Source organism: Vespula pensylvanica, chromosome 7, assembly GCF_014466175.1.
Source record: "Vespula pensylvanica isolate Volc-1 chromosome 7, ASM1446617v1, whole genome shotgun sequence".
NCBI lineage: Eukaryota > Metazoa > Arthropoda > Insecta > Hymenoptera > Vespidae > Vespula > Vespula pensylvanica.
In genome coordinates, this window is record NC_057691.1 from 4,034,344 (window position 1) to 4,060,410 (window position 26,067).

A 26,067-nucleotide genomic window follows, 5' to 3' on the forward strand; every position below is an offset into this window, starting at 1 on the left:
TTAACCTTGAAACCTAAAAAAGTATTCCCATCTATAATTTCTATACAAGAATGAAATATTTCATTATCGATCGAAATCGACTTTTTATTTCAATTTATTTTTTCAATTCATTTTTTTCAATTTTTTTAAATCGATTTATTTTTTTCCTAATCAATTATCTAATTATATATCATTATATTTTAGGTTTAAGAATTAAAAAAGTTCTTTACTATTCTATTTTTTCACTTTTGTATATGTTTATGTAACTATAAAGATTGTGTACACACACGCACACACACATATATATATGTATATATTTAGAAAGAAAGATTGTAGATAACGATATATCGTAATAGGCTTTAAACAAGTATTCAGTTTTGATGAAGAATGTTGATAAGTATGTAAATGAATCCGTACGATCGTTAATTTTTCTTTAAGAGAATCTTAATTCTTTCTTTCTCTAATCGTTGTTAGATAATAAATAAAAATCAAAAGATCGATCGGAGATCGAAGGATTAAAGCTCTTTAGCATAACGTAGTTTTTGTTTGGCCATCTCGAGTTACGTGGGAAGTTCGCAAACGTTTATTCATTTTTTTAACGAATCTGTCAGTTTTTTTTAATAACAATCAACAAGGATTGATTAATTCAAACGATCGAGTTTTACAAGTTGCAATTGATTTAACAGTATATAAATTTTCACGTACGTAACGACATAAAAATTTTTTGGTCGATTACCAGATCGAATTTGAAGGTGAATGCGATGATAGAAGAAGGTCAATGAGTTGTTTATACGAAGAAGGTGTTTATACAGGATGTATATATATATATATATATATATAGAGGGATGATAGGAGGGAGGTGTTGAAGTAAAGCGCGTTACGTGACCTTGTTGCGATATACTTGATCTAATTCGTGTAGGCTCATTATGCTACACACGTTACGCAATTCTCTGGACGTCATAGATCATGTTATAATACGTAGACATCGTACTGGTAACCGCAGTATCGCATGCGTCTCGGTTGCGATCACGTGCACGCGAAGTTTCCAATATAGTTTCGATTTGACCAAATTGTTTTTTTTTCTTTCTTTTTTCCTCTTCGTTTTTTTTCTTTTTTGATTTTTCTTATTTTTCCTATCTCCCACGTGTGTAACATCTTTATCTATAGATTAAATTCCAACGAACGCTATCTTTATGTTTGTATTGAAATCTTTTTTTATCAGTTCTTTTTTCTCTCTGCTTTTATTTTTCTCTTTTTGTACTTTTTTTTTTTTTTACGAAAGAAATAATGGTAAAAGAGAATAGGAAGTCGCGTGCACGTTCACTTTCGTTTGCGACTATCGTAGCTAACTCCCTGCACATTGTATCTCACGGAAGATGTCGTGAATTGAAATCTTTATTTTCTGTTCTTTATTTTTCTTTCTCTTTTCTTTTTCTTGTTTTCTTCTTCTCTCTCGCGGACACGAGACGCACGGCTCCGTTTATAAACGCGAGACTCACGTAATCGTTGAACAAACGCCAGTTGAGAGCCCTCCTGCGCTCGTCGATTCACCAACTGCCGTTCAAGAGTTCGTTCCTGACTCTGCCTCCTTCCGAACATCCCTCTCTTTCTCTCTCCCTCCCATCCTCTAACGTACGACCTTTCTCTCTCGATGGGTTACAATCACTTCTCTCTCTTTCTCTCTTTCTCTCCCTCTCTCTCTTTCTCTCAACTTGTCTCCTTCGGAGAAGACACAGGCTATTTATATCTCTCGTTCTTCCGATCTTCAAATTCCGAAATACCTGGCCCTGACTTTGAAGCGCGATAAATGCTCGCCTACGATCGATCGCTTCTTTGACTTTATTACTATGATTTCTTCGACCTCTGGTATAGTCGTACGAGGATCGAAAAGATAATTTTAAAAATTGCGCAGAATTTGAGGAAACGTTGGACGAGTCTGGCGGTAATTAGGAAGGACAATCACATTGATGCGAATATTTCGATTTATACGATGACACTTTTATAGAATGATTTATTGTTTAACATTTTTTATAAGTAGCAACGAGGACGTTGATATATGTATTTGGAAATAATATTAACCGGATGCGATGTCATCGAGCTTCATGAAATTTTAAAGATAGTAACGCGTTTTAGGGTCAAACAAATACATTACCTATGTTATTTTAAGCACGTCCGCGCGAGAGAAAAGAAGTGCGTCGTTTGAAATATATTTACGATGGATATTTCGTTGCGAGTCTCTACGTTCGATTCCATGGCGAACTCGTGATCGCCTTTTTCACACCGATCGTGTTCAATAAGATGTACTACCTGTTACCGACAATCTCGGTCATTCCTTTCAACTTTTGGTAAATGTTACCTGGACGATCATTAGGAAGCCAACTCTATGTATACATGTACGTATCATATAATTTTCCGTTCGCTTCAACGATTATGACAATGACAACGTGGTAGCATTAATCTTGAAGCGCCTAATTGCTCGTTAACACTTAGAATCATTTGTCAGGACCATTCTCGAAAGGAATGATTTATGACCTGACGCATCATTCGTATTATGCACGCGAATGCGTTTTTCTTTTTTTCCTTTTTTTCTCTTTTTCTCTCTCTTTTTTTTTTTTTTTTTTTGGTATTAAATCGTAACATTAAGCTCATCGAAATATTTCTTGAGAAAAATCGAAAAGTTAAGAAAGGTTTCTATGCCAATGATTCTTTAGCTTTCTTTTCTATTTAACAACGAACAGGAGGAAGTATAATACGAAGAAGTTGAAGAAGTTGAAAAAGAAGAAGAATGGAAATGAGAAACGATCCTCGTCATCGTTCGATCGATCGATTCTGCGGTTCAGAACACGACCGTACTTTACCATATGTAGTCATTCCGTTGCTACCAGTGGAACGCGACCCCATTACCTTAATCTTTTACCGGTTGTCGGTCGACGTACTTCGCGTGAATTTGTTTTTGATTGGAGCGTATCTACGACCAGTCGATTATACGATTTTCACTGTCGTCCAAACGTATACCTTTTTTGTCGTATCGCCAACTTTTCGTTTTTATTATTTTTTTTTCCTCGAGCAATACAAAAATCTTATATGTCGGATCAAATCTAATTGAATGAAGAGATTGAAATTTATAATTATTAACTGTAATTGATAATTTGTAATTGATAATAGCCAATAATTTGATCGTTATTTGGATTAATATTTAAGTAGAAGAAACTTCTAAGAAAAGCAAATTTTAAGTAGAACGAAAATATCACTTTGCCAATAATATAAAAGATCGACATAGAGTTTCCTATGGATTTTATTAATGCATTATAATTACAATTTTTTTACAATTCAAATAAATGATATGTATTTCGAAGAATCGGTCGGTACAATGCAGAATATGCTGTTTTCGTATTGAACAAAAAAAAAAGAAAGAATAACAAAAAAAAAAAGAATAAAAAAAAAAGGAACACATTTTGTAGAAAGCAAAGATTCCATCCTTCCGGTGATTTCGAACGTTCTTAATCGATCACTCGCTTTTACTTCGACAATCCAACAAAATATTCTTCCTTTTGTTTCCTATTAGACAAGCAATTAATTGTCTCGAGTGTGCAGGTGCGATCTGTTCCTCTTCTATATCAAAAGAAGTCGTCACTCGCGGATCTAGAACGCGATGATCGTAAGAAAAATGGACCTAGATGTTTCGCCCCGATCCTGACCGGTTTCTTCGACGTCCAAAGCGGTGCGCAGACGCGATCGAATCCTTTTAATCGTGAACGAAACTCGCACATTGTATTCTACCTGCTACATACGCAAAACTTGCTACGATGATATCGCGTTATCGTCTTGTATGACAATAGAAATCAACATGGAGGAATCTTGTGTGCTACTTCAAAGTAAGAATCTTAAAACGGTACGGACAGATGGATGCGGTAACGATGGAGAATCGCTAATTAACGTTTATCTCACACCTCTCTCTTTCTCTCTCAAACTCATACATAGCTAAACATATACGAATGTATGTGTGTGTGTGTGTGTGTATATATATATATATATTCACACAAACACGTTGATTTCATGATGCTCGATAAAGCAACTCTAACGGTATACGAGAATTTTTATCGCTTTTTTTATGATTCAAAATACTATCGAAATTCTCGTCTACCTGTTTGACATCACGTTCAATGGATTTATCACCATTATTGATATTAAATTTGTATATAACTAGAGTGGATATGATTGAAAACGATCGTACGATACGACGAGTCCATCAAACGCGAATGTGAATTGTTAGTGTTAAATATTCATTTTTTTCCTGATAATATCTAATGTTAATATCATTATGATCGAAGTATAAAGGTCGATTCACACATTTCAGTTTAGATCTCTGTTCTAAGTGTTGTTCCGAGTATTATAATTCAAATTGAATATCGTATATATGTGAAAATTTAAATGTACATACATAGATAAATTTCGATCTTAATTCGATTCATCGAACCATCATAACACAAATTTTTTAATATCATAAATTACGGAGATGGAAGATTTAATTGAAATGCATTAATCGATCTTTAATATATGCTGACAATGAGATAGATTAAATTTGGATTTATCGATAGGTCGACATACATATATATTCTTGTTTATTTATATTTCTGATGTGTTATAAAGAGAATGTGAAAATTTGGAAGGAGTGTGATTTTACGACGAGCACATGTCGACATCGTCGATCGTATGGCTCGTGAATGTCAGGGAGACAGAAGAACGCAGATCGCTAGAGGCAGTGTTCCGCTGACCTACTCCACGATTATCACTCACTACAGTCGATCGCGTCGTCGTACGGCGACTGCAGGTGCGTGTGCGTTAACTAGCCTTGCCAACTATATATATATATATATATATATATATGTATGTATGTATGTATGTATGTATGTATGTATGTATGTATGTATGTATGTATGTATGTAGGTATGTATATGTATGTACATATGTTTGTTGTATGTATTTATGTATGTATGCGTGTATGTTTGTATGTTGTATGTATATATGTATGTATGTATCTATGTATGTATGTATATATATATGTATGTATATACGTGTACCATGCTCAGAGAAAAGGAGGACGCACTCCGCGGGGACGTAATCAAATAAACGGAGCCGTTTTATTCAGCCATCGTTGAATCCTCTCCTTCCTCATTCTCTTTATTCTCATATTTCGACGCGATCCAGGAATACGTACTCCACGTACATAATAATAAGTACTTACTTTAGCACGATTAACACGATAAAATCCAATAAACACGTCATTTAATAATCACACTTTTCCAAGAATGTATATAGATATATGCGATTGATATTACTCTGCTGATTAAAATTAACAATCAAAAAAATTTCTTGACAATTATTCGTATAGTTGAAAGTTTTTAAATTTAATCGATATATCCTTTAAAACTTGATAACAATTTTTATTTTAATATTATGAGATACATATACAATAATTGTTTATTTAGTAATGTATGTGAAAGATTCTAGGAATTATGAATCATACAGTATACACAATGTATGTATTGTTTAATAATGTAAATACGAGATGAACAAGATGAGACGTGTTTATTCTGTAACTAACAACAAGCCTATGAGAAGAAGAACGAAGGTCGATGTTTTTGTTAAACATAGTGCCAATATTATTTTGGTAACTACGTTCGAGGATACATTCTTTGATTAGATCTCAGTAGAGAAGGTTGTAGCTGTTATTAATCAATTTCAACGATGCGTAGTATTCTTAAACTTCGTTTCGTGGAGAAAGTATGGCGGATTGCTTCTCGTCGATTCATCGCCAAGCTTGATGGAGTACGAAACATGGAGTAAGTTTATTATTAATTATTATTCATCATCATTCATCTCTCTTTCTTTCTTTTTTCTCTTTCTTTCTCTTTCTCTTTATTTTTCATTTTTCTTTTTGGTCTCTTTCCTTCTCGTCATGTCGGATACTCTCCTTTTTTTCTTTTCTTTCCGACCGAGCATCAAGTCGTGCAAACGTCGCAGGTTCGTCGTGCGGTCTCGTAACCTTGTTGGGATAACAGCGTTCGATTCCAAGATCTCTTCTCGACGACTTTCTATAAGACAAAAAGTAGTCCCATTCGGTTATACAGAAAATTCGGCGATCACTTTTTGCCATATCTTTCCATACGACATGACGAGTAGGTACATCCTCTCTGACTTCGTCTACTTTCTATTCTATCTTTTCTCTTTCTCTCTCTCTCTCTCTTTTCATCTTTCTCTTTATTCATGCTATTAGATTTATTTCGTTTTTTTATTATTTTAGTATTCAATAATCATAGTCAATTATATTTCGTACTCGGTTATTTTCTTCTTCGCTTTAATCAATTACTATCTACGTATTTATTATTCAGAATTAATCGAACGTTCTTTCCGATTTCTTACGAGCGTTCATAATTAATTTTATCTTTTAGCGGTTAAAGAAAATCATTAAAGTTCGTTCGTGGGAATGATTATTAAATTGAATTATATATGTATCTATCTTATTATAAAATCGTCAAGGGGATCTGCGAAAGAATTCGTTTGATTTTTTCTATTTTACACGGACGTAATAAGATCGATAAGTATTATAAAATGAAATCGGAATGAAGGTCAAGGTGATTAAATCGTATTTATATTCTTCGTAGTTAGTTTGGAATTCGTTTGAAAGCTGTGACGTAGTCCGTAGAAGACGATCTAATAGCTTCTACTAAAAAATCTAAGAGAGACCTTGACCTAGAGAAAGAGAGGAGTATCCACGTGTGATAGTAGTGGGGCGCACCTTCGTGGCAATGTCCTTTGAAAAAACGAATTTGTATTACTAATCTCTTCGGCCCATCGTATCTTCTTTTTTTTATTTTTACGTTTAGGAATACGATGATTTATGGAATGTTAGCTACCGATCGACTATGTTTTATCGGCTAACATAAAGAATACCAATGACGTAAGACTCTTCCATTTAAGTGCCATTACTTCGCTCTCTAATCTTTTTTTGTATCGTAATATGTAAGCATCCATATCCAAAGATTCACAGAGGGTAAAGTGAATTTACCTGGTCGAAGAAAGTTTTCTGACGATTTTTTGCCGATGCAATTTTACGATGATGTTCCATTAAATTTTATGCGATATCTGTATATAAAAATTTTATATATATATATGTGTGTTTGTGTGCGCGCGTGTGTGTAAATATATATTTACATTTATACACATATATAGATCGATGTGTTGATAATATTCGGATAATTGAAGAATAAATCATGCGACAGTTAAATGATGATAGAAGTTGAACGAAAAGTGAAGTTAAGTGAAATAAAAAGAAAAGAAAATACCATATACCTAATCGATGTCAATACAATGGAACAAAATTAAATATAAATATTAGATGTAAAAGTTTTATCGAATATGGGAATGAAAAAATAAAATAGTTAAATTAATGGTTACAAGATATTAATATTTCCAATATTTAATATGATAAATCGATCTAATTGATCTGTCATTCATTATATTATCATTCCTATATTCATTCCAGATACTTCTATATTTCTAATCAGACATTTTCTAACAGGCTTATATATTTAAATATTCTTGAAATACTCTTTACCTAGAAATAAAATATACTTTCACGATGATAAAGTAATTTCGTGTTAAAAAAAAAAAATTATAATAATTGCGAGAAAAATTCTATGGGAAATGAAAACGAGACTTTAGGCCTATGATTATGAAATGTAAAAACTAATTGTAAGTAGTCGCGATTTAAAAGTAAAAGAAAGGTAATAAGAAAGGTATAAAGAGAAAGATAGAAAGAAAGAAAAGGATAAAGAAGAAGAAGAAGAAGAAGAAGAAGAAGGAGGAGGAGGAGGAGAAGGAAGAGAAGGAAGAGGAGAAGGAGGAGGAGGAGGAGGAAGAGGAGGAAGAGGAAGGTCGTAGAATCAAGCGATACTCGTGATTCTCAGCACCTCTTCGACTCACGAACGGTGCTCACGAGGAGAAAGTTTCGAAGGCAGGAAGTGAAGTAGGCCACGACTTTGACCGCTCACAAGGTCCATACTCCCGCGGCATGACGGCGAGGAAGGCATGCCACTTTGTGGGAGCTGCTCTTGTGTTCGCGCTCGCGCGCACGTGCGTGTCCACCGATCTGATCATTTATGTTCTCTTATGGTATGTGCCCACCGTGAATAAGATGCTCGCTTCGATGAACCTTACGATGTAGTATGTATGTATACATAGGCAAATACGTATGTACTCTCTTTCTTTCTCGTCCTTTTTTAATTCTTTTTTCCGATTCTTTCATATAACTCTTTTTCTATCCAATTTTTTCATTGTCGTTATTTTTTTCCTTTTCATCTTATATTTGTCGAAATATTCGAAGAGAGGAAAGGGACAAATTTTTATCTTTAATAAATTTTATTTGGTTATTTATATAGGTTTTTTTTTTAGAAGAAAATATATGTAGTATATGATTAGATTATATATATATATTTTTTTTTGATTATACATATTTAATATCTGATAATATATTATGCGTATTGCTCTTCGATGTTGCATATTTACAGGGAATATAATGTTACAATAGGATTAGATAAAATAACTCTTAATATATATTTCTTTCGATTTTCTTCTACTTCTCTCGTTTGAAAGCAAAGCTAGTCGTGAAGTTACTGTACTCGTTTCGAAAACGACGTTAATGCGATTCGCGTGTGTGTGCCTGAAGGCATGGTGTGTTATGGAAATCCTCGCGTGTCACTCCTCCTCCGGATCGTAGAAAAGAGGAAAAATGCTACTTTCCTCTTCCTTCGTCCATTAACGGTCATCGTGCATACGTGCGTGCGTGCTTGCTCATTGCTGCACGTGTACTTATGTGATGTCGTCCCGTTAAAAGAAAGAAATGATCAATCGATCGGACGATCTTTTTTTTTATGATTTAATACTAATGAACAAATACGTAATTACCCTATTAATGATTATACTATGACAAATGTGCCTATTTAATTAAAAAAAAAAAAGAAAAAAAAATACTATTATAGATGCTAATTATCTTTAGAAATATCATAATAATCTGATTCAATCTTTATATAAGAATATTTACGCAAAATACTTAATACATTTTTATTTATTGATATTTTTTTGGAAATATAAATTTACACCGGCTTTATTTAAAAATATTTTGATTTTTTTTTCTTTTTTTTTTTTTATTAACACGAAATGGAAAATATTTTAGAAAGGTATTATGAAATAAAAATCGAAATTTATATCGATGAAGTGATGATTAATTGTAATTAGCTTGCGCGATTAGTTCAGTGTAATGGCTGAAGAATGTGGAGAAATTAAAAATATGATTTAAAAATTATATATATTTAGATATATCATGTTGAATCTTCTAACTATATAGGAATCCTATTGGGAACGTTCCATTGACCGACTATTTGCTGTATTCGAATAGAAGAAGGTACGACCCATAAATCGTGTTCGTTAGACGTGAAACAGTCACGAGCATCTACAAAGATGTTCCGAGTAGGTAAGTACTTGGATACTCGTTAGATACTCATAGATACAATATAAACGTATTAGACTGAACATGAGCATTTCAAGATTATAGTTTGTGTTCTCACGAGGCCTTTCCCTTTATCTATTAATAGTTACTTTATTTTTTATCAATGTTTTTCTAATAGCTAAGAATTTGATCCGTAAAAATTGAAGTGATATTTTAATGAATCGATAAAAATTTTAATTTATCTTAAGATTGAAGGTCAATAAAAATTTATTAGAGTTAATTTATTAATTTTTTTATAATTAGAGTAATTTATTAATTTTTTATCATTGATCGAGAGAATATCGTGCTTTATTTATCGTACGATCAAATTTTTAATTAATGTTTCATTGATTTTACGATTTCAAATAGTTGCTTTAATTGTAGTAATGAAATTAAATTTTATTTAACGTTATAAGGGAAAGTGTTAAAATAATTTATGATTGATACATCCTTTTTTCGAGTCTCTTTTATCTCGAAACTTTAGAATTTTTTTATTCACGAAGAAAACGTGCGCAAGGTCAGAAACGACATGTTCTAATTAACGGAGGAATCAGAGCGTCCATCTAATCACGTTGGATTAGAATTTTGCGAGTCAGTCGGCTTAATCACAAAAATTTATTCGGGCTCATTTATTTTCTATCAGAAAATCTTTCATTCGGCATCTTCGTTTCTTCGTACGTTTAATAAAATTTATTTATACCTAAAGATATCCAATAAGATATACTAAGATCAACTAATTAGATAAATTTTAGAATTTTTTCATGTTACAAATGAAGATAAAAAATATATATATATATCATGGTTTGGAAATCTATAGGTTTCTTTTTCAAAATTAATATCGAATGAAATTAAATCAACTGTCGTCTTACATAACAATTCCTATGTTTTCGTATTACTTTCAATAACACAGTACTTCCAGGCTAATGACATTGAACGGACTTAATATTATCAACAAACAAATGGAAAAACATTTTCCTTGCGTTGTTTGCGTTATGTATCTTTGTGTTTTGTCTTCGTTTAATATAATTTTTTTTTTGTGAATTCATCTAAGTACGTATGAAATAGATCTCAGTGAAACGGAGAATCGAGGTGAGAGAAGATGTCTGTTCGGTGAAAAGCGTGGAAATTTGCTATAAAACAAGTCTGACTGGCGAGGACGAGCGAGTATAGCTCTAATCGAGTTGGTGAGTCGGACAAGTATCCTGTTTACGAAGCTGAAACGCCGATCGATTCCGGATGCGTATCGTGAAAGCAGCCTTCGAGAGGAGGCAGAACTTCGAACGCACTCTTAGTGGATTTGCTGTGGCGCGGCGTGGTTCGCATACCACATGGTGAAATGTCTATTATCGTCTATTGTTCCGTAAATATGGCGACCTTCGAGTCTCGGTGAAATCATTCGATCGTGAGTCGCTTACAAACCGATATATAATCCTAACGTTTTCTTTCAAACGGTATATCATTCCCTTTGCAAACATAATTTTTTTTTAGATTAGATTTGAAAGGAAAGGAAAACAATAAGGAAGATACGTTTAAGAAAATTAAAGAGGGGTGCCTTTGCATTTATAGGATCAATCTTCAAACGCAATTTACTTACGTATGCAATGGATTGACTAACAAATTGAAGTGACCAGGATCGTTGAGTTACATCGTTCGATCTATATGCAAGGTATATCGATTTCAATCCTATCAACGCATCATAAAAATCGAATTTGTACATAGTCGAGAATATACGTTTGATATCGTACAAATTTATTAATATTTCGTTAACGTTATTGACAATGTATCGTACGTACGAATCGTTGAAATAAATTCAAATACCGATGAGAAAAATTTGTTCGATTAAAAATCGATCGATTTCTATTAGTATTTTTCTATATCGACCTATAGAAAATACAGCCGGGAGCATAATAATAGTTTGAAAGGTTACGTAGAATGTGTAATTAACGGCGTAAGTTTCACTGGGCCGTAAAAGCATCGGCACAGTAAGCGACTATTACTCTCGAATCTTTCGAATGGAGAATGTGGTCTGCTTGAGTCGAGTAGTAGTCCGTTGTCAATGTTCTCTGTCTGTCTGTCTGTCTGTCTGTCTATCTGTCTGTCTCTTTCTCTTTCTCTTACTCTTTCTCTTACTCTTTCTCTTTCTCTTTCTCTTTCTCTCTACATACCTCGTTCATCGAGCCGCATGAATAATTATTTTAGAGTTCGAAAAGAAGAAAAAAAAAGATCCTTTGATTTTGGCATCTCCGTTACTCGATGCCACCGTCGTTTAGACATTGGCTGTGATTGATTTCAAGAACGAGGACGAACGTAAATAGATAGATACTGAGATTAATTTATTCGTTACTATTCATTATAAAGAAGTGGATAAGCAAATTGGACGAATCGAAAGGTTACCACTTGTTGTTGCCGACGAATGAATTATCACATACAATTTTAAAACGAAGTTAACTCTTTTGATATACGATTTGATCGTATTTGTAAAATTTAATATTAATTTATAGTATATGGTACGATTCATAGATAAATATTATGTTCCATATAGTTTCTTAGATTTTTTTCATATTTGTATCTGCGTACTTTTTTTTCTGCGATACGAAAAGAATCGTTCGAAGAAGAAATGATTTCTCTCTTAAAAAATATGTATAATATTTTCTTGCCTTCTTACGAATTCTTCTTTTTTTTTTTCTCTTAACAAAATATATGTGTCTTATGATATACGTGTCTTTCCTTGTGATTAATTAAACGAGATAGATACATTATTAACGATTCGAATTAAGTAGGACACATAATTTTATATTTTTTAACGATAAATATATTTTCGAATTTGCCTACTTTTATTAATGTCGAAATCTGCGACGATTCACGAAACGATTAATCTTCGATGAAATTTCAAAAGTCGATTGAATTTTATTCTCTTTTCTTTTGGGGAAACCGAGAGTTGGTTAACATCATCGTCTTTGTTTGTTGAAGATCAAACAAGACAACAAAAAAAAAAAAAGAATTGCGTCAATAAGAGAAACTCAAAAAGCGGGCGCAGACGATAAGGTGACTCATTGTTCGCGTCATGTTCAACATACGGGGATATATGTGAACGTATATGTATATCTATGTATCATAACAACGAGAAAGCCGAAGAGAATAGAAAATTCGTGCGTGGGCGGTGAAAGTGAGCGCGACGCGAGTGACTTAACCACCTCGTCATCGCATCGATATTATTAGAAAGTCGAAAATAGAGCGACTTTTGTCACGAACGACTTTTTATGATATACTTTTTCGAAAGTGAACATTCTTTCGATTCGTGACACACACTTTCGATTTTTCTTGTTTTTTTTTGGTTGTTTTTTTTTTTTTATGAATAATATAAGATCACTGTATAATCTTTTTTTTTTTGTAATCGCCATAAAAAGTTAGATTGTAAAGGGTTAAACGTAAACATATCGATTTATATTGTATTTTGAATTTTATCGAATAATTTACATTAGTTTATTTTTACTTTTAGAGATTTTTATACGTGTTATACAAGTAATATTAAGAGTTAGAGTTATCAGTGACATCTTTTTTTTTCTTTTTTTAGAAAATACAGGATCGATCCTTCGTCATCAGTCACCATTGAAGTCATCTTTCGTAATCGTGTATGTGATATCCTTTTAGTTCGATTTTTTCCTTTTTTTTTTATTTTCACTTTACATCTATCGATCATCAACGAAATTGATTAGACGCGCATAGAGAGTCACTAAAGGACTCTTCGTTGCATCAAAAAAATATTCTCTATATTTCAACAGATCGATTCAGTTCTGCTTTTATAATAAAGAAAATCAATTTTCAACACTAAAGCATATACTTACGTAGTACAGAGTCGAGTATGAAAAGAACGGAAGTAACGCTTATCAAGGACTCGATCCTCGAGGATCAATTTTTTACTTTGTCATCGTGCTTCGATTATTCGCGATAATTTTGCACGCTTTTCTACTTCGGTGAGCTATTTTAAATGGACGACTTACAGCTCTCTCTCCCTTTTTGACAAGGATAGAAGAATTTATCATGGGGTTGAAAGGCGAGTGAATTGAATTAACTTCGATTTTATATATATATATAGATCCTTTGTTTCGAAAGGAATCATAAAATTCTTCTTTAAAAGAGTACCCGATGGAAGTACTTGCTCGATAAAATAAATGATCGAAAAATGATTCGATAATAATCATTTCATAGTACGAGTTTTATTAGTGCGAACGAACGATCAATCAATTTTTCGATTGTAAATGAGAAAGAAATAATATCGAATACATGAAAACTGTATACGCGTGTATAATCTTTGGTGCAATTTTATTGCGTATTTACGTATGGAACGTTGAAATATTCGTATTCGTTGCGAGTATAACGGTGAATGTAAACATTGTTAATTAGGTATTCATTTTTCAAGTACCTTTCAAGTATTTAAATTAAGTATACATTTTGAGTATCTTACCTCAGTATTTTTCTTTCTTCGTGAAAAGTATCGAAATACTTTCTTTTTTATTTTATTTTCTCGTTAAGAAAGTGTAATTTTTTGAATCATTCGAACAATTCAACTTTTCATCGGTCATTCTCGTTATTTAATTTGAAATAAGGAAACAATGTTATACGAAATTTGTCGGAAGATTTGTTAGTTATTTTTTTTTTTTAATCGTAAAGGGGAACGATTAGAAAAAGTTAGATATTTTCTCGCGAGATTTATTTCGAAAATAAACGCAAGAATAGATCCATTGATGCAATAGATCGCCAAGGTCGTCGGTCGTTTTCTTTTACGGGAAGTTGAAGCGTGCGAAGAAGTCAAAGAAGGAAATTGGCGAACTACTCAAAATATCAAACTACTTTCTAGCGTTCACGCGTCCCGCATGAGAGGTACCGTTAAGCGGGAGAGCGTTGAGAACGACTCGAGAGCATTAACGCAAAAAATACACACACCTTCGCATTTCGCTTACCATTTACTGATTGCTATTTAAGTAACTATTATTCCAAGTGGTATATCCTATTTTGAATAAGATTAGCAGCTGGAATATAAATATTAGAAATAATACTTTAGTATGATAATATTAATATACAGAAGTGTTGGATATTTAAAAATAATTTTATTTAAACGTTTCGAATTTTAATTAATTATTTTTAACACTAATCTAATTTATCTATCATATATATATATATATATATATATATATATATATATATACATACAAAAAATATTTGTTTTAAAGAAAATTTCGATAGTAAAAGTTATATGTTAAATATTGTTTATTAACAATGAAAATCGTATCGAAAGAAATTTTTTTTTATTTAGATAATATTTAAAATTCTTACTCTTATTTATACATATAACAGCGTTGAGTCTCCGAAAAGAACCATTTTATCTTTCTTGCATTTTCTTTAGAATCCTTTTTGAAGCAGAGTTTGTTTCTATCGAGTCGATTCGTGGCCGAGGTTAAAACCGCTCATCGAGCCAAGCTATTAACATATAGACACACTGACACACTAAGATCGTCTATCTATTCCCTTTTTTCTGCTTCCTTGTTTGTTTGTCACTTTTATTTCGTTAAATTTCTAATCGATCCAGATATTGGATTTTTTTAAAGAAATTCTTACGATCTTTCAGTTTTTTTGAAAAATCAGAAATATCTTTCAATTCATTTTGGAACAAATTATCTTAAAAATTCTATAAACATAAACGTTGTACGTAAATCATCATTCAATGATTTATATTATTAATATATATTTTTTTTATAAAACATTGATTCACAAAGAAATGATCTACAATTATTGTGTGTCAATAATAAGATTCTTTAAATTTCATATATTTTTATTTAAAATTAATTATTCTTATAAAAAATAAGTATTACGTTATCGATCCTGTCGTTATTACGAAATTCATAATCAGATTTACTTATAGCAGAGAGAATGATACGAATTTTCGTACCTCTAGCAAATTAAATGAATTGAAAAGATATTTCTAAGACGATAGTTGACAAGACGATATTGATAAGACGATAGTGATTTGTAAAAGGGTCGAGCATCAACTCTTAGTATTCTCGTTAGTCGTTGAAATCTCGTTTCCGTAATGGAGTTTCTGACGTGCCGTAGATTCTTCGTCGTCTTTCGTGCGAATCTTTCTTCGTAGACGAGAAAATCACAGAGAATTCGTCGTTGACGTTGAGTTTTCGAAGAGCTTTACAACTCGACGATGGTGTACGAATGGTTCTTGAGAAAGTGTTGTTAACGTTTTGAACGAAACGCGGGTGTTGCGTCTCCTCGCGTCGCGTCGATGAAATTTCGAGAGATTGGAACGTTAGCGATCGCAATAGGAAAGCAAAACTTTCACTCCGTTTCAGAGTTGACGGTCTCACGAAGCGTGCTCGATTTTATTTTCGTTGGTCTTACTCTGCGACTTTGTATTCTTTCGTTTCTTGGTTTTACAGAAAAAAAACAAGAAAAGAAAAAATAAGGGAAATCTTATATACGTACTATACGAAACAAACATCTTATCATTATTATTCTAAAAAATATCGCGTATGTTTTTAGCTAGTAATGTTCAATTTAAAAAGATTAAAATAATAATATCATAAATATATTCTGTTATTAATATCAAAAATACAAACTTTCTATATAATATAAATTTAGCGTAGGTTGATAACGAGAAGGATTTAGTTTGAATATTATTCGTTTGAAGATTATATTACGTTCGTGTTAAGTTCACACGAGTCGAGTTGATTTCAACGTCAAGTGTAATATGCGATAAAGATTTACGGCCATCCGCAATAATTACGTTTGTGCGTCGTGGTTTATTGAACAGGTTAAAGAGAAAGAAAAAATAGGAATAAAAGAAGATGTAAAAGAGAAAGAGAAGGAAAGGGAGGAGGAGGAAGAAGAGAAGAAGAAGAAGAAGAAGAAAGGGCGTTCGATCACACGGCACGTTCGACACAAGCAATCGAGAAAGGGAGAAAGAAGAAAGCTTGCAATTCAGTGACCCAAAATTATCGCACGTACATATATGCATACTTCCTCGCAATTAAACACCCACTTTGTTCGATTGTCTTCGAAGGCCTCTTTTCATGTTACTTTATGAAAGTACACATATACGTATGTCTTTACTTATATGTTCTAGCTACGTATCTTGAATGACAGATCGTAATCGTGATTATTCGAGAAAGCTATCCAAAGATCTTTAAAATCATGATATATTGCCAGTCTATTCGTTATTTTATAATAAAATTGAATAATTGTATATTTTGCAATAACGTTTGATAGCTACTATATCGTTAGTAACTTTATTAATTTTAATTATTAATGCTATTAATGTTATTGTTGAATACGGAATTACAATTTGTTAATCAAATTATAATTAATAGTTGTTTCCAGTAATAGTTATTAATTCTAATTATTAATTAAAGTATTATTATTGTAGTTATTAATAATTATTATTATTTATCCTTTAAATTCCAAGTTAATCGTTTTATTTTTCATAATCTCGGATAGATCGAAAATGTTTAATATTCGCTAAGTAGACTAAGTTAAATGTAGAAGGGTATTATTTGAGATTGAGACTTGAAATATTTGTAAGGCATCGTTCGTAATTTGTAATGTTAATTTCTTGGGTGAGGTACACGTCGCAGCAAGACTTCTCGAATCGGCTTTGACGTTCTCGTCGTTGTCGTGAAAAGTGTGCCAAAACTAAATCTTACGTTCGACTTAAGCGACGTCTTTGACATAGGTTCTCCGACACGTAAGTACGTCGACTTTGTCAGACATCGAATTACTATGATTCGGCATTTCGATAGAGAAATCGGTCGACCGATCGATCGATCGATCGATTAATCGATCGAATTCTTAAGCGTAGATACTTAGCTTGGCGCCATGAAAGTTTTATACTAGACGTCTCGTCAGAAATCCGGATATATCGTGCAAAATAAACGAAAGATTTGTATTTTTTATTGTTTCGTTAATGCAAACAATCTATCCTTCCTTTTTTTTTTTTTCAATTTTTACGATGGACGAGTCATTGAATATTTTGTAAAAGGTATCTATCAAATTTAAGATATGTTTACTTTATTTTTGAAAATTCATAATTATTTAATTGTGAAAGATAGAGAACTTCTTCTTGTATATTTAAAATAATAGACAAAGAGTAGAATATTTTTAAAGGAATATATCCATAAACGTTTTGAAAGATAAAATTGGGCCAATGAGTAGAATCGAGTGTTCGAAAGATAATCATTTAATGGCGATGATTTCATTCTCTCTCTTTCTTTCTTTCTTTCGTTTCGCGATCACCTCTGTAAGAAGTATTCGGAACTGGTCCAGTACCAAGAATACCGGATCTTCGTGAGCGAGGTAAATGCGAAGAAACGCGATCACATCGCGGGTGAAAGTCACAAGGAATCTCAGAAAATCGGTTTCTCGAGATTATATCTAATAGGTGATTCCGGTTATCGAGAATGGAGGATAACGAGGCGTTGTACGAGCTAAGAACGACTCGGTGCTCGCGTTGTCCCTCCAAGAGGAACGAAAGAGAGACCAATGGGAGAAAATTCGTTCAAAATCGATCGCAATCTTTGCTTTCCTTTTATCTCATTGGAATGGAAGAACTCGTAAACCAGAACTTTCATACGCATGTATACGTACATATATATGTATACAACTACACTATATTACTAATGATTTATATGTTAAATATTATTATTATTATGCAAAGAATACTTATACGTGTGTATATATATATAAAATAATATTTATTAATAATATTTACATTTATAATCAATTTTAATAATTGCATATATATTAAGTCTATTAGAAAAATTTGTTTTATTTTTGTAAATAAAAGAAAATAATAAATATATGTATACATATATACCATTAATTAATATTCGATTAACAATTTATTTTTTTATTGATATTAACGATTTATTTTTATTCAGACGAGGACAATAATTTCTTTTCGATAAAATAAATCGTCCTTGAATTGATCCAGTAAATAAAACTTTTCACCATAGACATACTATATATACATACGTCGAGGGAATACTCCTTGTTCGTATGTAGGTATCTAGATAACAAAGCGAGATCCGTGTGAAAGCTGCTGGTGCATGGGGCTCTCGTGAATGGCCGCTGACGTCAAAGCTCGTGGAAAAATTGCGCAATTTCACCATTCCGATGGACGCCGCGGAATTTGTTCGGGCAGCTTTCTTCCTGCATCGCATCCGCGTTAGGAAAGATCGAGGTGATCGACCGTTTCGATGAGAAAATAGAACAATGATAATGATATATGACTAAACTCATATATACGTGCATGTATACACATTTATTTCGTGCACATTTTATTTCGTCAAATTTTTAAGTTACATACTTTCTATCAATTTCTAATATTTCAATAACCAATGGAGATCTAACAGATTACTTAGAAAATGATTATTAGTAATATTTAATATTACTAATATTTATTAATTTAAAATGATTGTAACGAGTGAGTGATTATAAGTATTCTTTGTATAGTTTAATACTATATACTATCTAATGATACTCTTGTAATATTGTTTGAATACTATTGATAATATTGATAAGTATAGTTAATAATGATTAGTTTTAACTAATCTATCGATATCGCTATTCGCTATGATCGATTCTACAATTTCGTGTAATGGAAATAGCGAGCCGTTAATCTATGTGCGATTTGGTTCACTCCATTAAAATTTATAACAACGGATTCTCGATATGCTTCGATAATCTTGGAATTACATATGAAATTCTCAAAGGCAGGATGGTCAAGCGTATGACATTCTCAAAACTTATTGAGCCGGTGTTCTAGTTTGAGAAGGATCGAACGTAGACGATGGAACGCAAGTTATTTCGTTGAAAATGTACTTACATATGCAGGTATATTGAACGAACGTAGTCATAGTGTACGTATGTATTATATCTATGTACGTATTCAATAGATATATACATAAAGTAGAATGTAGGAAAGGATAGAATGATATCATCGTTTACCATTTTTTTTCGTAACTAAATGTTAACAATTTTTAATCTATTATTTTTACATACGACGAAATATACTTAATCCTTTTTTTTTTATTCTTCGCTATTTTAAATTAGTTAAAATATTTTACACGGACAACGATACTTTGCATTCAAACGATTGCATAAACAATTACGCAATGAAGCAATTTATTTATTCGTCGTATTATCTTAATTTATTATATATTACTATTACTTGTCTTTTTTATTTCACGTGTCATTCATTTCATTCTAGTATGATTTCAGTTATTTCCATGATTAGAAACTATGCACGAGCTTATGCATGATTTCGTCGGCGCACGACAAACGAGATACTTTTTCTGCAGGGAGCGAAAGGCTCCGAACTTTCTTTTTTCTTAATCATCCTCGAGAGAGCTACGATATGGGACGTAAACGGAGCGACTGTGAATCACGACGAGTCCACTTGCGCCCCCGTATATGCTTCCCTCTCTCTCTCTCTCTCTCACTCCTTCTCTCTTTCTCTCTTTCTCTCTCTCTTTCTTTCATGAATGCCGGAAGTCGAGCGTGCTCCGGATACAAGCGAAAGTCCTCGATACGCGTTATAAATCGAGATACAGATGCACTCGAATTTTCAAGTTTCTTTTTTATAACTTATCTCGCAGTATCATATATCTATTATATTCAGTTATTAATCATTTAGAATTTATTTATTATCTGAATATATATATTTTTTATATAATTGTTTACGGATTAATAAATAATAATTCATATCGATATCGAAGAAAAATTTATATTCGATCAAGATTATCAGGATCATTAAAATATATGTAGATCCGCAATTTTTATCGGGATTGTCACTTGATTGAAAAAAAAAATTCGTACGTCACGTCACGCATTGTGAGTGAATAATTTGAAATAGAAGAAAGGAGAAGGGATTTCCTATATGAATGACAACGGCGGGAGGAATTTGAATGTCTTTTTGTTTTTTCAAAAGGGGTTTGAAGAGACGAAAGGAGAGAAGAAACGAACGAAAAGGAGGAGTAATATGGCGGAGAGGCAATGAGGGATTTTGGTGAAAGCAGACGACCCCGAAGAGGGGAGAGTATATAGGTTGCGTTTCGTTTCCAACGTTCTCATAAGACCACGAACGCACTCATCAAACTCGCCGGCGTGTTCTTTTTCATGTGATTTTTTGATTAAAGTATTTACATAAAAACGCGTTTCACTCTTTCCGTAGAACTTTTTATATATATATATATATATACACACATATATATATTTACATATACAATATATATACTTTTTTACATTGTAAAAAATATAGAAGCTACGAAAAGAAGATAATATTTATTAAGTGCCAAGTGTGTGTGTGTCTCGAATAGGATTACAATAGAGGGACTTATCAATTCACACGATAAGGAGCTTCACGTCGAACGAACGAACGAACGAACGAAAGGTTTGTGCTCGAAATTTGTGCCGAATACGAAAGTGAATATTTGTTGATTAGTGTCAACGATTGTGCTTATTACACATTCTCTCGTTTTTTTTTTTTTTTTTTTTATTTATTTCTTTTCCTATCTTTTTCTCTTTATCATAAAAATCGTCATCATTAACATCATTATCATCATCATCGGCGTCATCATTATCGTCATTATTATTATTAATATTTTTCGACGATGTGAGGTGTTTATTTTTTAATATCGATTAGATATATCGATTCGATGAAAAAAAGTAGGAGAGGTTTAGGTATCATTGAAAAAGTCGAAGATTCTTCTTCGTTTTTTTTTTTCTTTTTTACTTCATCCGTTGATCCCTCCCCTCTCTCTTTCTCTCGTGAGCACCCATTGAAAAGGCCAGCAGGGTATGTGGGGTAGCGAGTCAGTGTGTCAGCGTTCTCACGTCTTCTCTTCTTTCGTGACGTCCTCTGGTTCTCCGTGTCTCGAGAATAAGGCCGCATGTAGGCAGAAAGAGAAGGAAAGAAAGAGATAGAGAGAGAAAGAGAGAGAGAGAGAGAAAGAGAGAGAGAGAAATAATCCTTTATCGTGGAGGAGGAAAGAAGCTGACGAGCAAGAGAGAAAGCGAGAGTACCTATGTTTGTATACATACAAACGTTCATTTAGCGTATGTAAAAGACAGAGAAGGAGAGAGAGAGAGAGAGAGAGAGAGAGAGAGAGAGAGAGAGAGAGAGAAAGGACGATTCATTTATCAACAGACAACGGACTCCATTAGAACGTTTTATAGGTTGTATAAAATCATACATAGGCATTCGGTTATCATCGTTCGTACCAGCAATATCGTGCCTCTCTTTCCATCTCTTTTTCTCGTGTAACTGTGAGAGTGTAAACTTTACACCCGTACTACGTTATACATCGGCCGTTGAAATGTAATAAAAACATGGGAGAATGAGAGAGTTTGGAATTCAGAACGAAAGCCGACAGCATTGATGGTGAACTTTTAAACGAGTAATGAATTCGTTTCGATTCGTTCTCTATTTGTTCGTGTATGTTATTTAAAAATGGGTTCGAAATATCTGTGTACGTAGAATTTCGATAATAATTGGAGAAAAAGTGATGAGCACTTTTAATTGGTACATAGATATATAAGCTTACGTACATATCTATACACATACGTATACATACATATCACACAAATATATATATTTTTATTATTATCTATATATATGTATATATATATATATATATACACATAGGACATATACGTACGTGTCAAACGATTTCTCGAAAGCAGTAGACAAAAAAAGGTAGAGATGGGGAGATTTGTAAAAAACGCCGGTCGTATCGTTTTAACGAGCGAGAGGAACGTTCCCGTGAAAGTTTCGTAAACAACGACGTTGACGAGCCATGAGTCCAATTTTCTACGGTTTTCGAACGACGCCTTAATTTAGCGCTTTCTGCTTCGGTATTTTGCACGACTACTAACCGGTATTTGTATATATACTCATGTGTGTGTGTGTGTGTATGTACACATATGTCGTATATTAGTTGTGTAAAAAGTAGGAAACGGAGTTGGACGTTTCATCAAGATAAATAATGGATCGACTAACGAACTAAATGACTTTTCATCTGGTATATTATCGAAGTTTTTTATCTCTGAGAAAACGAATACTTACTTGTTTATTTCATTGAATTTTCGATATAATTGTATTTCTATTAATGATTTCATTATAAAATTAGTTCGTTTAATACGTATATTAATTAGTTTCCAGTGTTATACGCATGTATTATGATATGTATCTAAATTTGAATTTAATTAGATATTCCATAGGAATGTACACATGTTATGTAGAATAGTGGAACATTTCGTTGTTGCCGGATATATTATTGATCTATGAGAATACCATTCCAAGGAATATTCGTACGTTTATAATTAACAAAAATATTCAAATGTTCTCATTTAAAAGACTTATCTTTCACGTCATATTAAAAGGGCAAATTATCTGACTATTTTCATAGGAAAACTAATTAATTATGACCGTTATTTTAGAATAGATAAAAAATAATTTCTTTTACGAGTCAACGAGGGTCAATATAATCAACGATCTCTTCGTCACACGATCCAACTATATAATATTTTCCTTTTTTTCTTTCTTCTCTTTCGTTTTGCCATCCTCTTTCTTCCTTCTCGTCTCGTTTCTTCCCGTTCCATCCTGTCCCTGTCACTTTCACGTAGGAGCAGAATTTCGCGTTTGTACGCACACAGCCGTTGTAGCCTTACGGTGTTCCGTTTCGCGTCGCATTCTTATGGGGTTTCACCTGGCTTGGTAGATACATTATACGTATACGTATTTACTTGCATGTGTTTTATATGTGTATCATCGCGTGTGCACTCATAACGGTACTTGATTACGTCACGAGTTCCCTGCACACCTGTCACCTTGCTCGCGGACAAAGGGTGGCACCTTCTCAGCCGGTAGAAATAATAATAACTCGTGAGGGTGCTGAAGAGGAAGAGGGAAGCCCCCGAGGGGTGGGGGAAGTAAGTAAGTAAGTAAGTACTTACGTACAACGAGCCTCTTGAACTGCCTGCCTGCTGCTACCCGATATCTGATTTCCGTGACGATGAAACCGGGACTACAGCCTTCTCGTTTTCTTCCCAACGGTGTCATTACAACGACATAAAATTGAAAATTATTTTCTAAGGTGATGGATTATCGACATTATTGCCGGATCGTTCATTAACATAGAAAGTTTTTTTTTTAAGTTTTTCTATCACGTTTTTAAATCGTACAGTAAGACTTTCTTATGAGAATTTAATGGAAGTGTCATAAACGTGAACAGGTTATGGTTTTTGGATTTATCGTCGAGTATACAAATTGGATAATATGTAAACAAAGAAGTAATAGCTTTTAAGTTTCGATATTTATGGCGATGCAAAATTTTTCAATATTATATATTTGTACATATAGAGAGACAGAGAGCTCATGTTGTTAATTGTAGATACATAGATTTTTTTTAATAGATGTAAACGTTAAATGGAACGTTCGATGGGTTCATTCACCGTTAGTAAAATAATTGCGTGATTCTTCGGTCTTTAACGATAGAAAAGTAATCTGTGTCTAGTTGCACATATACGTACTATAATTTTGTCGAGAAAGATGATCGTCGCGTCGTTTTGATATCAACAGAAAAACGATCGTTTGACGTTACAGCGGAAAATACCTCCTCCGTTTCATTTTTCCTTTTTCTTTTTTCTTTTCGTTGCTCTTGCATTTGTCGAGATTATTTAGGACGTGAGATACTGTTATAGTTACTGATATATACGTGTCTTCCCATGGTGTTTCTTACAACGAGTCGTGTGTGAAGCACGTGAAACATATTCGACCAAAAAAGAGACACTTGTTTATATGAACGAATGAAAAGTTTTAATTGGATTTTCATGGGGAATATATGAATCCACGAACGTGAAACGTATCGTGTTTCCGAGGATCTAATTTTTGAGTTTTTCAAATCTCTAAATTTTTTTTTCCACGCGAGACTTTGAATATGATATTCGTATTCGTATTATAATTTTATGATTAGATTCACATTCTATAGATATGTATACGAACTTGTACTATTTCAACTTAATAAGTTACTAAACTTTCTTTCTTTATCGTTGTCTCGATAGTTCTTTAAAAGCACGAAATTAGAAATTTAGAAAAAGTACTCTTGACTTTTTCATCCTTTTTCTCTTTCGATTGACGTGGCTCCATTTGAAATCGTGTTCCTTCTATATTTGGATCTTGAGAATAAAATTCTTGAATGAAGGCTAACAGGCCGTTTATGTTGTCTATTTTCAGTGCGTTGCCAAGCTACAGAGATTTTATTTTTGGGGCCGCTTTCTCCCAACAGCTCGCTTTTCTACCGTGTCTTTTTCAGATCACATCGCGTTAGCTCTCAGCCACTTGTTTCAGGTGAACACGAATAACCCTTTCTCTTCGATCTAAACGGCCCTCAACTCTGTTAGGATTGACACGTTATTTTACATCGAATATCGATTAGATCGCTTGACATTATACATGTACCATCTCCAATTTTAGATCACCATTTACCTATCGAATTATTCGAGTATGAAATATTTTCCATCTCATAGTAAAGCTATGATTGCTCCTTTTGATGTTAGAGAGGTTTTAGTAGAAGATTATAATTAATATCATCATTTAGTTGCTTTTATCAATGAATCGATATTACGTAGATATATACAAGGACACTTCATATAATTGGAAACACTCCGATAATTCAATAAACGTTAACTTCAATAAAAAATTCATTTAAACAAGAATCGTATATTTTTATAGAAGACCATGATCACTTACTTATTCAAACGTTTTTTATCGATTGTTATGAGATCAGTTATAATCTGTTAAGTGGAACTCCAATTATTATATTGAAATAAATTTGTTTATATTAAATAATGCAACGTTCGAGTGAAATAAGGTCGATTTAGAACGTTGTTTCCCTTTTCTTTCTTTCTTTTTTTTTGTTAACTATTTCGAGTGGTTAAAGCTTCGTTAAAAGTTTAGTCCCTTTTGTCGTTCGTTGTGAACGGACAACAACATAAACGACCACGACGACTCGTTTTCGTGAAAAAGGAAAACGTCGTTTCACGGTGACTCGGTTGAAAATCATTTCTGAATGTTTTCTCTAGCTCTGATGTTGCTCCTTGAGCATTCTCTGTAGGTCTACTTTTGTGAGAAAGTAGAAAAGGTTTTACTATTAGGACCCAAAATTACGACACGTAAGGGATTTTTGTGTTAGAACTCTGAACGTTAAACAACTGACAGCAAACAGGTGTAAAACGAGAGAGGGAAAGGAAACGAAAGAGAAAAAGAGAGAGAGAGAGAGAGAGAGAGAGAGAGAGAAAAGAAATTTTCTCGAATGAAAAAAGTCGAGGAACGAAAAAATGATTCAAATATATTATTGGAATCAGGTGGGTTCGTTCGTTTTCGTGTTGAATCATTATTTTGAAAGGAATTTTTGAATGATGATTAATTTAAATATTATTTTGTTAAAATTGGAAAAATGTTTGATTATTATTTGATT

General features: G+C 32.8%; 1 protein-coding gene across 6 annotated transcripts in view; it reads left to right on the forward strand.

The window, feature by feature from the left end:
* The first annotated feature begins 246 nt into the window (after positions 1-246).
* LOC122630739 overlaps positions 247-26,067 on the forward strand; it is a 41,052-nt gene continuing 15,231 nt past the window's right edge. The window contains exons 1-2 of one of the 6 annotated variants that reach the window (XM_043815557.1): positions 5,026-5,822; positions 9,386-9,511. Coding sequence is in view for 1 of the 6 variants with exons in the window: in XM_043815555.1 (XP_043671490.1) it covers positions 9,499-9,507 (9 nt within the window). In the remaining 5 variants the exon portion in view is untranslated. Of the gene's footprint in view, positions 2,373-5,025; positions 5,823-9,204; positions 9,512-10,591; positions 11,193-20,965; positions 20,982-26,067 lie in introns of those variants that run through there. The other 5 variants (XM_043815555.1, XM_043815556.1, XM_043815561.1 and 2 more) reach the window with 5 other exon arrangements.